The sequence below is a fragment of the Polyodon spathula genome, unplaced genomic scaffold (assembly GCF_017654505.1).
Source record: "Polyodon spathula isolate WHYD16114869_AA unplaced genomic scaffold, ASM1765450v1 scaffolds_610, whole genome shotgun sequence".
NCBI lineage: Eukaryota > Metazoa > Chordata > Actinopteri > Acipenseriformes > Polyodontidae > Polyodon > Polyodon spathula.
In genome coordinates, this window is record NW_024472099.1 from 10,254 (window position 1) to 23,478 (window position 13,225).

Below are 13,225 nucleotides of genomic sequence, written 5' to 3' on the forward strand. Positions count from 1 at the left end.
ACAGAATGGCTCCCCGACGTTCTTCTGAGGGATTCATATAGACCACTGAAAATCATCCTAGCATCCTCGTTATACAAAGGACCCTGTGCACAGCCAGTTTCTAAATTGACGATTATGACGTCATCACTGGTCATCATAATGTTATTGATGATGTTCTCCATAATGGCCAACTGAGTCTCTTGAAACCAATCCTTGTTGGCCATTAGTGAATTTGAGGATATCGTTGCACCTGGCCTCTGTCAAAGTTAGTCCCTCAATTGGGATGAAGCTGACATTCAAGCAGTAGATTCAGCATGGTGGCTACTTATTCAGATGGTGCAAATCCATGATTTTTGCAAAATAAAAGACAAGTTACATTAGTGAAGGTATTGTTTTATTTAGTTGGCTGCAGATCACAGTCATAATGTTTAAAACAAAGGCACATAAAACAGTACAGTCCAAAACCCAGATCCCTTACAGTACATAGTTTAGCTTAAAAAAGGTGCAAAGTGTGACTTTTTTTTTTTAAAGTGTACTGTACAGCAGCATATCTTATTTTAAAAAATCCACAAAATAAAAACAAGAACATTATTGAACTGTGCTATTTCAGAAAACACAAAAGGCACAATAAGTATCCTGTTCAGTGTAAACAGAGAGCTAGTCAAGTACTAGACCAGTGTTACAAGGAGACCAAGCAATTCTCTATGAATATCCTATTGAACCAATTTTGAGCCTCATGAATGAAAAAAAATATTTACGTTCATACACATTTTCAAAAAGTTTTTGGTTTCCCCATTTAATTCACTTTATAAAAAGCCCACTATATTGTATTTCCTAAGAAAAAATATAAAAGGGACTATGATTTTTAGTATAGTCCTAGTTTGACATTTATTTTTAAAAACTGAACCGTCTAACAGTAGAAATCAAAAAATACCCTATTTTACATTTCACCTATTGTTCCTGCTGCCCTGCCACAGCAGTACGAATCAGAAAATTAAATCCAGGTTTTGTGTTTATTATGTGGGCGTGTTTGTTTAGCTTTTTCTTGAAGTGTACAGTTTCAGTTTTTTTTTTTTTTTTTTGTTAGACCAGTTATATCAGTGCAAAACCTTGTAACAGACGATTATTTCCTAACTAAGGGCTCAGATCAGTCCAATGCCTAACCCCAATATCTGCAAACCTTCCACATACAATGAAAATAAGACACAGAAAGACAAGCAGAACCCCAACCTTTTTAAACAATGCCAGACGCACCCCGCACCATCAGTTGCTGTAGAAAAATAGAACAACTCTCTTAGCATATTTCACATTTACAGATAAAGATGAATACAGTGTAAATCACGTAACAATTCCCAATTGTAAATTAATTACTGCATTCTGTAGAAATCGCATTTCCTTTGTTGTCAATTCTAAACCTGCTACTTTTTTGTAATTTAATGAATTATCAAACGCAATCAGATTGTGGTTTTCACTGTACGGTTATAAAGGTTGGAGCTTCTACCCGGTTAGCCCCCTTAATCAGTAACATGCAAGGAATAAATAAATATTCTAAAATGCCTGTTTCTCAAGTACCACAATAAATAATTTGGACATGTATAATTGTCAGGATTTCGATCAAAATTATTTTTATGAATTTTACATGAACTGAGTTAACTTTTTTGTTCACGTAAATTACAATAAGCACAGAGATGATAAACCACTATGTTCTTTCTCTTAAGTTTTCTGTGCAATCAGATCTAAAGGTGCAATTAAACTGAGATTTAAAAAATAAATAAAACACACCATTGTGCAAGATTCACTGCAAGCCCATTGTGACAGCTGTTGTTTTGATACTATACCCCACCTTGATAAACCACATCTGATTTATTGCCCTGTGAAATGACTGTGGATTGTATCAACCACCTATCCATGATTATCCTTGGATTACCTGTAATAAAAAGGTTCTTGATGCAATCCAGGTGCATTCCCGACTACTGTAAAATGCCACTGTGGGGTATCCTGGTGGGGTATATGTTGAGCCAATCAACTCCTGATTAAGGCAAAACTTTAGCACATTTTATTTATAGAATGTTTTGATGATTTGAATGTTTCTTAACCCTGATAGAAAGCAGACACACACTTACAAGCGAAAGGGATGCAAGTTTTGTGAACAGGGCCCAATTTTTCTTAATGTAGTACAATAATTATTTATAATAACCTAATGCAGTTGTAGTGTTTAAACAACATCGCTAAATGTGATTTGATAGATAATATTCTGACGCTGTTGTGAACAAATAAAAAGTGCAGTGCGAGTTTTACTCATTTCTCAACATAACCCTCCTTAGATTTTTACATCATGAGCCTGACGTGAGGTACCGGTTTCAAACTAGCCACACTTATTCAACTAATCCAAGCAATATAGGTTCAGTCCAGCAGCTTTCACAGGTGAGTAAAGCCATTATCCAAGACAAAAAGTAATCCTCCTCATGTGAGTAAATGCAGGAGATGGAGCTCACATATCACGGTCTATCTGGACCTGATATTTTGCATATACAATAAGCATTATGAGAGCCATGACAATGCAGAGACTCCCAAAAACCAAGTAGGCGATTCCCAGGAAGTTGTTCTTCCCCCCCATCCAAGTCACAGTGCTGAAAACCACTTTCTTTTTTCCTTGAAAATCAAGCACTGGATAATCTGGGGAAACAGTGGTCAAGGAATAATCACTTTAATGAAAGCATTTATTTATTTATTTATTTATTTTTAAAACTAACCACGTTAGAAGGTCGACTGGTTGTTGCAGCCCGAGCTATTATAAGGAATTTTACTATTATGTTTTGCTTAGCTGTGAATGGGAGTATAATTACAAGCAGTCAAGTCACGCTGCCAGCCATGTTAAGCAAGGCTTCAAATAATAATAAAAGCTACTCCCAAGGCTTTGAAATCCTACTAGATAGGATCCCCACCCATCTTGGTACTGCAAAGGATACTGTAGGTTATTTCAAGGCTGTAGTTTCCAGCAGGCAAGCTTCGAGACCAGTTTCCCTCCGATATCCGACGGTAGAGTTTCCTAAAGTTCGGCAGAGCTGCAATTCTCATCCACACCAGAAAGTCCTGATTAATAAATCCATTGTTGTTGGGGTTGGTGCTCAGCTCATAAACAGGCTTGGGCCAGTTCAACGGCTTCACTGTTCCTTTAAAACAAAGGCATTAAAAACATTAAAAAAATTCAATGAAATAAAAAATATGTTTGTGTACTACTACTGCATCAGAAATGTCTGCTTTCAAAACTGCAGGCAGTTCTCTGTAACCAATGCATACTATCCATCACTAGTACATTTAGTGTGGCAAGCAGATGCGGAAAGCTGTGTGAATAAATTATTTCATTACTGTTGCTAGATTCTACACATACTACTGTGTCAAATGGTTGGAGGTTAAAGGGATACATAATACAATACATCTCTAAATAGACCAAAAGCTTCAGAGGGGACTGGAAATATAACTAAGCAACCAAAGTTCAGCATTAAAGTCTTCAGAAGAACACCCAGTAGATGAAATTTAAATTAGTTACCCTGGTAAAAACAGCATTACAGAAAGATAGATCACACAGATAACAGGATATTAAAATTATCAATAAATAGATCTGTATGTAGATGGTATAAAAGCATCCCTTTATTCTTTACGACTTACAAACTGATTGGGATTCTTGATTTCTTAAGCATCCTGGCTTAGTCTAGCATGTATGTGAATTCAACCTGATGAAAGAAATACCTTCAAATGCATTTTTCAAACTTCCATTTATTTCTGGTGGGTTTCTGAATTTCACATTGTAATCTGTCCACCATGAGATTCCATCGCCATCCAACAACACTTCAGTGTAGACCCCATTAACCTGATAAAACAGTCTGAAGGTGTCTGAAAAGAGAAGGAAAAAGAATAACAGTGACTAGGGACTGCAGGGGTGCACATTTGGTACTTCATATAGCGCCAGCAACATAAAATTCTGGCGCTAGCGAGATTGTTTAATTTTGTTTTTTACATGATGATAGTTTCTCATTGGGTCTGGACAACTCGCATGACCCACCCACACCACACAGGAGAGGTTTGTGTCGTGTGGGAGGTTGTGACAGGGGATGGGGGGGGGGGGAGGTTTGATAATTTAGCATCAATTTTAAAAACGATTTGCACCTGTGACTGTTTCTATAAGACTGAAAGGGGTGCCAAATTCAATTCTCTTACCTCTTATTAGGACTAGTAATATTATCACTGGTGCCCAAAAGATCTTAGAAAGGCCAAACATTGCCAAAGGGGGTAAAACCAATTCCAAAAGATTTTTCCAATATTAGAACAGCAAAAGAACATTCAAAGAGGAAGTAAAATGTATGAGATACAAATGGCAAAATCATAGATGAAAAGAAAAAAACAGCAAATATGTTAAATGATTACTTTTCACAAGTTTTTACAAAGGAGGATTGTGATGAGTCAAAGGGGTTTCGGTCTGCAATTCAGCCTCCCAACAGTAGAAGGCATCAAACCAACTCGGGATTTCCCTTACCAAGGTCTTGTGACCATGACAAAAGTCATCTTTTTAAGGGGCGGCACCTTGGTGAGGGGCGGAAGTACGAGTATGTAAATTCCAGCCACTGGAGTCAAGTGAAATTAAGGATACCTGTCAGTTTGGGATTGGTGATCCACTGACTACCGGGGCGGGGTTTGCATACTAAAGGGAACGTGCTACTGTGTTCGGGGTTGGTCCTAAGGAATAGAGGCGGGGAGAAACAGGCTGGAGGAGGACTTGGTTGTTGTGGACTGTGTCACGAACGGGGGCTTTACTAACTGGTTCTTTTCTGTTTTTATTCCTTTTGTTTTATTTTTTTGGATTAAAGCAGAACGCGACGAGGACTAAGAGGCTCCCGTTCCTTTGTTTTTGATTACTCCCGCACTCCCTCCCTCACATCCTTTTTTATTATTTTTCTTTTTTTCTCGTGTAATATTAAATAAAATTTTAATTGTTACACGTAAATCACTGTCTGGAAAATCCATTTGTACTCACACGCCTCACAAGGATATGGACAACATACCCCACGTCAACCTCTTCCTATCCAGTTTTAAACAACTTTAGCATAACAGAGGCAGATGTGTTAAAGGGACTAGGAGCTCTTAAAATAAACAAATCCCCTGGGCCGGATGAGATCCTCCCAATAGTACTATGAAATTAAAGAAATTTACAAACCGCTAACCAAGATCATGCAACAGTCTCTTGAGACAGGGGTTGTACCGACAGACTGGAAAATTGCAAACGGAATACCGACCCACAAAAAGGGAGACAAAACCGAACCACGTAACTACAGACCAATAAGCCTGATTCTATTATATGTAAACTTATGGAAACCAAAATGGAAAATTACCTATTTGGTAATAGTATCCTGGGTGACAGTCAGCATGGTTTTAGGAAAGGGAGATCATGTCTAACTAACCTGCTTGATTTTTTTGAGGATGCAACAGACAATGGATAATTGCAAAGCACATGAGAAGTCCTGCATAAAAGATTAATTCACAAACTGAACACAGTAAGGATTGAAGGAAATGCATGCACATGGATTAAGAAGTGGCTCTCCAGGACCCCTGATCTAGACAATGTGCGAAAGTTATAACAAAAAGGCCAACAAAATGCTCGGATATATAGAGAAAAGTGATGAATTTAAATCAAGGGAAGTAATGTTAAAACTGTACAATGCATTAGTAAGACCTCATCTAGAATACTGTGTTCAGTTCTGATCACCTTGCTACAAAAAAAGATATTGCTGCTCTAGAAAGAGTGCAAAGAAGAGCGACCAGAATTATCCCAGGTTTTAAAGGCATGTCATATGCAGACAGGCTAATTTTTTTTTTATTTATTCAGTCTTGAAAAAAGAAGACTATGCGGCGATCTGATTCAAGCATTCAAAATTCTAAAAAAGGTATTGACAATGTCGACCCAGGGGACTTTTTCAACCTGAAAAACGAAACAAGGACCAGGGGACAAGTGGAGATTAGATAAAGGGGCATTCAGAACAGAAAATTTGAGAATTCAGGGAGTCTGGAACCAACTCCCCAGGAATGTTGTTGAAGTGGACACCCTGGGATCCTTCAAGAAGCTGCTTGATGAGATTCTGGGATCAAGAAGTTACTAACGACCAAACGAGCAAGATGGGCTGAATGGCCTACTCTTGTTTGTAAAGTTTTCTTTCTTTTTGTTTCTTTGCTTAGTTTTTGTGTTTGTTTGTATATAATTCATTTTGGGATATTTTAATTACAAACGCTACAGAAATAAAAAGTTGAAGTTGCTGAAAGTTAATTAACTGGAACATTTATACAGCTAAATTACAGATTATCAATACAACTGTTTATCTACACATAGTTTCAGTTGATTTTCTCAAACAAATCAAAACTCACCATTAAAAAGACTGTTTGCAATAGCTCCACAGGGAGCGATTGGCATCTGGTTTGCAGCCATCTGGTATGGAGTACAAGAATTTGCTGGACTCTACAAGAGAAAGAAACATATGAGCAATAATTAATACAGAGTGGTGCCTTGCTATCTCATGCTGTAGGAACATCCAAGAAACAAATGGATAGAGCCCAGAACAGTGGGGTTTGCAGGGAGTGCACGCACAGACGGGAAGCAATTATGCAGAATTCCAAAAAAAAATGATAATGAGGATGTTAGACATTCAATCGATCTAAAAACAACACCGTTAAATTAATAATAGGGCCAAGGTTATGAAAATCCATGAAATAACTTGTTAAAAAGTTTTACACCCTCCCTATAGAATTATCACATGCTGCTTCATGGAAGTCAAATGAAACCTGCTGAATAATGTTACGCTAACATATTGAATTACATACAGCTTTGCAGTTTTCCATGCACTTAACAAAAAACTGACAATTGACGGCTTCTGCAACATCATTTTGCACTTTCTTTGATTACACAATCTTAAGTTCATATGCTTTTTTTTTTTTTTTTTTTTTTTTTTTTTTTTTTTTAAATGTCTCTATCCTAAAATTCTAGATGATGCAAAACTTTTGGCCATAGCTGTGGATCAACAGAATAGACCCCTATCAAATAAACATATTTTTAACACACCGAGTACAGGGTTATACATTGTTGTCCTTATGTGCAAGGTTTTCTTTGTTCTCTGCTGCAAATACAAATATGGAATACATGGAAATGTCATGGAAATATAAGGGGCATCATGGAACACAGTCAGTCAACCAATGAATACAGAAATTGAATATTTTGCATGTACTGTAGTCATAATTCACATAGCTCTAGACCAGGGCTACTCAACCCTGGTCCTGATTTTTGTTCTAACTGTATACTAAATTGATTGATTGGACCAATTAAGCTTCTAATAAGCTCTTAATTAGTCCAATAAAGTATTTTAGGGTACAGTTAAAACACAAACCAGGAGGGACAGTGGTCCTCCAGGACCAGGGTTGAGTAGCCCTGCTCTAGACGCAGATAGATATGAAACTTGTATTTTGTAATATGATAAGTATTTGCAGCATACATGGCCATTTTGCATGGCTCTATTAAAATCTTTCTTGAAGCATTTAAAAACCACACATTAAATCAGAGGTGCCCAAAGTTGTCCCTTCCACTCCTGGTCTTTGTTCCAACCCAGTTCTAAATTGCTTAATTGATCTAATTAAACCTCCACCTAGACTGTGAATTAGTTAATTATATCATTTTATCCATTAAACCTGGAATGGAATGGCCCTCCAGGACTGTGATTGGACACCCCTGTTTTAAATGATCACAATAATTTAATAGAAAACAGCTGAAACTAATTTACAGAGATTTCTATTTTGGAAAGGATATCAGATCATAAAAAAGTTTGTCAATGTTGTATATTATTTTCAGATACAGTGCTGACAAATCCTGATTGCTTACAGATGCATATATAATACAATTATCCCAGAACAAACTTTATTTGTAAAATATGTTTTACACATTTATTAGGAGATACTGTCCTCATTAGCAGGCTGCAACATGTTATACCCACATGAAGATCGATTTTATCTCGGCAGGTGCATTGAGAAAGGGGAGATGTAGTCTTGCAATGCTCCAAAACCATTTGCCATTCAAATAGGAAGCAAGTGAAATGAGAGGCCTCATTTGACTTGTGATTCCTCACATTCGTTTTACTTCTATTACCTTGTCGCTACAAAAGAAACTAATTACGTGCACATGGGAGTCCCTGTAGTGCACTGGGTTACTTATTTCTAGTTTTGCAAGTAAATGACTTGTATCAATAAATTTTGTTGGAAAGCCCTTTAAATTAGTTTTGTGACTATGGTGCTAATGTTATATGCAACACTCACACGCTTCTATCACTGAACCTTCTTTCAGGGACGTGGAACAGGAGTTAGATGCTGGGATGTGTCTGAGAGAAGCAGCAAACATATGGATAAACTCCCAAGTCTACACCCCCTTTTGATCAAATAGACCCATTAACTTTATTTTAGCAAGATGGGTGTGCTTTGCCTACACTGGACCCCACTGAACAATAGTTTTTTTGAGACCTCTCAAAGAAGATTGGAATTGCGCTCAAACCTTTAGACTGTCGACATTTCCGAACAGTTGGTCGTCATCCCGGGAAATTCCATACTTTCGATAGTTCTGGTAGTAATTTGTTAAGCCATAGTACATGAAAACAGGTCCCTGAAAACAAAAAAGAAGAAAATAAATGTATATCATTTTAAAACAGAGATTTCTTGCTCTCTAACTTTTCTTGTTTTATAGTATGTAAACTGCCAAGCAATGCTTAATTTGTAATGGGGGCTACGTTTCCAGTATATTCTGATCAACCAATAATAACCAATTACTTTACTACTTCTGATTGTATTAAATGTAATATGTTACAGTGTTGAGATGTGTCTATATCTATCTATCTCTACATATATATATATATATATATATATATATATATATATATATATATATATATTTGTTTATATATATATATATATATATATATATATATATATATATATAGCTTTAAAAAAATAAAAAAAATTCAATATTACACAAAAAATGCATCAAATCTATAGTACCTGAAATGTATTTTCTATCTTGAAGGGCAATGTACACTTGCAATTTGCTGTCGCATTAGTGGTGCAGCCAGCGCATGGGGACCCCTGCTGGTCACCTGTATAATCCAGCTGTAAAAGAATAGATTAAAACATTTCCAACACTAAATTGTTTTGAGGTTTCATTGTTTTTTTTCAAAATGTTATGCAAAAAATACAGGTTTAACTTTTTGGTTATATTTTCCACCGTTTCTAAAGTTCATCTTTTCAGTTTCAAACATGAAATGTTGGTACAAAACACATATACAGAAGGTCCTCAATCGCACACTGCATTAAATATTAACAGTTTATCAGATTATAACGAAGTGTAATCCAGCTGGTCAATAGCAGGCTAGGAGTCTATTGTAAAAGATTTGCAGAAGATGCAAATTCAAAGCATTATTATGTTCTTTATACCGGCTGTGTCAGAGCAATAGCAGTGAAAAGGGTCCACATTTTGAATGAGAAGCTAAACAATCACGAAGGCCAAGTAATGCTAAAAGCAGTTCATAACCCCACATGATAGAAACCAGTCAGTCTCAAGCGTTGAGTCGTACCTCAATCTCTTGAACATTTTTGGAGGTGATGAAAAGACCGATTCCAATCCCAATAAAGGTAAATCCAATAACGACGAACAGGGGCAACACAATCCCAGCAGACAGGATGGGCTGCCATGCAGGCAATCTCTGCTGGGTAAATGCTGTGTTATCAGGTTTACCAACTTTGGCATCCCCTTTCCCCATTTCAAAACCCTGGGTGGACTGAAGTTCTGAAATATAATAATCAAAGATCAAGCAATAGAAACAGTGTAAGTTACTTTATCAGGGGGACTGGATTTTTAATATTTATTAACTCCAAAATATGCATTTTAAAATTAATGTTTTGGGTTTTTTTTTTCTGTGCACTGCAAAGGTGTTGCTTCCACAACTTTATGCAGCAAATGTACATTACCTCAAAGTGAAGGATTTTTTTTTTTTTTTTCATGTCTGCACCAGTACAGCTAAATTTAAAATGGGAAATTCTGCTGGAATAATAACCTATGGCTTTTTATCTTGGAAATAGAAGCACAAAGCATCCCTGGGTGACTGAATTGGTGATTAAAATCTGAAGTGGATAGAGCATTGGTGAGTATGAGTATTGGTTGTGAAGTGGTAGGTCATGTATCGCTAGCAGGGGCACTTAATGTAAAAATTAGCTTATACTTGACTACAGACAAATGAGAAAACTAGGAATTAGTTTACTTATGCATTTGTTTTATGCAATGCAAGTTAAAGGGCTATGCTATTGTATTGTCTTGCATTTTCCACTGTGTACACTTTGAAGGCAATTTTACAAAATGTTGTTTTTGCACAAGCTTGTGTCGCACATACTATTGTATTTATAGATGTTTGTTTTGTTTATTACCGCATGTCTCTTATAAAAGTTTCTCAAAGTAAAAGCAAAGTTTAATAAAGTAGAGTGAAGGGATGGCAAAGTACAGGTAATCATTGTAAAGCCCAGTGGGGTATGATAAAGCATATTACAAAACATGTCAAAACATGGTAAACTCTGGTAAATGCATAGTATAACTATAGGAAAAGCATGGGAAATACTTTTAGTAGGAGTGGCTCTAGTTGTGTAGAATTAGTTAAATTGATTTTGTTATGAGTAGGAGTGTAACAATTGTTTTGCATATTGATAAGGTATCAAACTAATGCCTTTAGTATCACTGTAGTTCACCACATGACTTTTGAATAAACAGCAAGTGTGCTTTTATAGTTGGTTTATTTCTTATCGTTTTTCTTAAACTAGTCTGTCGTTAGATTATCATTTGATTTTATTAAGCATCATACAAAGTCAATCTAGACCATTGGTTCTCAAACTGAGTTCTCAAATCATATTTCTTTAGTAAATTCTCTATTACGAACAAAGGCAGAACTACTTCAGTATGCAGCAGCAGTGTTACCAAATTCATGGATGAATCATAAATAATTCAAGTGCCATTTCAGACAGTAAAAGAGCAATTAAACATTTAAAAACATAGAAAACACTGACACACTGAACTTTAATTAACCTTTCCAATATCCGGACACTGCCATGACTAAAACTCAGTGCAAAACTAGATTCAAGTCTGAACACTTGATTCGTAGCTGCTTTTCATATTGTATAAGAAACACAAACATGAATTCAAGTATTCATATTGATGCCTAGAGACTCATTTGCTTAGTTTCCGAGAGGCTAAGAAATGTACAGGTCCCGTGTAAAAGGCACCAATGCTTGCAGGGCAGCCTGAGTAATGGAAGTGATGTGGTTTGAAACCTGTTTTTCCTGTGTTGCTAAACTGGATTGGCTGGTCAGCACTTGAGGGTTTGGGAAGAAAACTGAACGGGGACAGATTACCTCATTGCAATTCAGAGAGCCCTACTGACCCCAGTGCAGATTCCCCAGTCCTTGGTTAGGTATTCTGAAAATGCTTTCTGTATTAAACTGTAGAGGTACAAACTGTCTGTGCAAATACTTAAGGGTTAAAAAAAAATGACGATGCAAGGATGAGCAGCAGGTGAACAGTATGACCTGTGCTGATTTGCAATGGAAGAAGGGGAGGAATTTTTCAGCAGTCTATGATGAATGATGGCTTATGTTTGTTAACAATGGACAAACTAGCATGAGACCCAATACTCAATCTGTGTTGTCATAATAACAGAACAAACAGGTCATTCGTTTCCTATTTCTTCGCTTGGTCTCACTCTTCAATTGCCTTTTCAATGTTTTTGTTGTAATGTTTACAATTTTAAATCAATATTTACTGAGTCTAATCCAGTGCTGTAGTAGTATTCTACAGCCTATGAGGTCTTTCCTCGTTTTGTGAGCTCCACTTGTTCTACAATAATATTCCATGGGTTTCTAACAAAGCTGATGATGTAAAACAGAGTGTCACTTCCAAACCTTGGAAGACTTGGGGTTTACCCACGAAACATACCTTATATAAATGCACCCCTGGGCTGCAATGCCTGATCTTGGCTGTTGTCACTTCTTAAAAAAACAATCAATAATACCTCGATGACATAATGCAAAGCGCGTATGGTAAAAAAAAAAAAAAAAAAAAAAAAATGTACTTCAAAAAATAAAACTGGTGAGTTTCAAAATATAGATACATAGAGAGATATAGATATGAGATATTTCGAATCGCCTACATGCACCTTTTTTTTTTTTTTTTTTTTTTTTTTTTTTTTGCTAGTTCTGTAACATTGACTCACTGCGTTTCAAAAGTAAGATGTAAACTTAACATTGGCGTAATTAGCTTGGTTAATAGGTCACCGGGTGCATGTCCTTATCGTTGCAATGGTGTCTCCTGCTGTCCCAGTATGTATCAGACACTGTACAGAACCAGACTAGAAAAACGGCTGGCGGCAAGAACATTCCGTCTGGTTCTCGAACAGCACAGTAACATGTATGCACATCATTCGCTAATACTTTGATATGAACCGTTTATTCCGTATAAATCAACTATTTTGACCACACACAGTGGCAGCACTGACTGCCACCTACTGCGAGATAGACGCAGTAACTTCGGCAGCGATCTCCAGCATGCCACCCCAACCAATTAAATTAACTAACAAGTTATAAAGTACTTACCTTATTATAAATTACAGCCACGGGCTACAGAAACAAGCAGATTTCAGCGAACCGTCTAAAAACGTCCAAATAATTTTTCAGCGCTAACAAGAAGTTACCTGAACGAAACACCTGAACTTCCTGATGGCGTGCCTCGGAAAATGACGTCAGAGGACAGGACCGTGTCTGTTGTTATTTTTTTTTAAATCTATATATTTATCTTTTACCTTTTTTTTTTTACATCGTGTCATTGCGTATATTTCATACGGACCAGTTAATAATTCATTATTTGGTGGAGTTTTAATCTATGTTTATGCAAACACTGTAAAACGAGTACGCGCTAGCCCGTGCGCGCGTCCGTGCGCGCACACGTGCCTTTTGTGAATCCGCGTACTTGGTGGGCAAGAGCTTCCTCTTCGGATTGAACGACCGCTACTGCAACCAATAGACGCTAGCGTCGGCTTCGCTGGGCTGCCGAATGCACCAATAGGATCGAGCCAGAGGCGGAACCACGCAGCTGGCAGGTTCGGCTGGAGGTTTTTCTTTGTGTGTTTATTTC

At 36.9% G+C, this 13,225-nt stretch overlaps 1 protein-coding gene across 1 annotated transcript; it reads right to left on the reverse strand.

Moving 5' to 3' along the window:
• Window positions 1–356: 356 nt before the first annotated feature.
• Window positions 357–12,814, reverse strand: tmem30b (transmembrane protein 30B). Its single transcript, XM_041240509.1, has 8 exons — window positions 12,688–12,814; window positions 9,630–9,841; window positions 9,058–9,165; window positions 8,558–8,665; window positions 6,394–6,484; window positions 3,730–3,873; window positions 2,949–3,152; window positions 357–2,655 (listed from the first exon to the last, which is right to left on the reverse strand). Exons 2-8 carry the CDS (start codon window positions 9,813–9,815, stop codon window positions 2,471–2,473), a joined length of 1,026 nt encoding a protein of 341 aa, XP_041096443.1. The 5' UTR covers window positions 9,816–9,841; window positions 12,688–12,814; the 3' UTR covers window positions 357–2,470.
• Window positions 12,815–13,225: the final 411 nt, after the last annotated feature.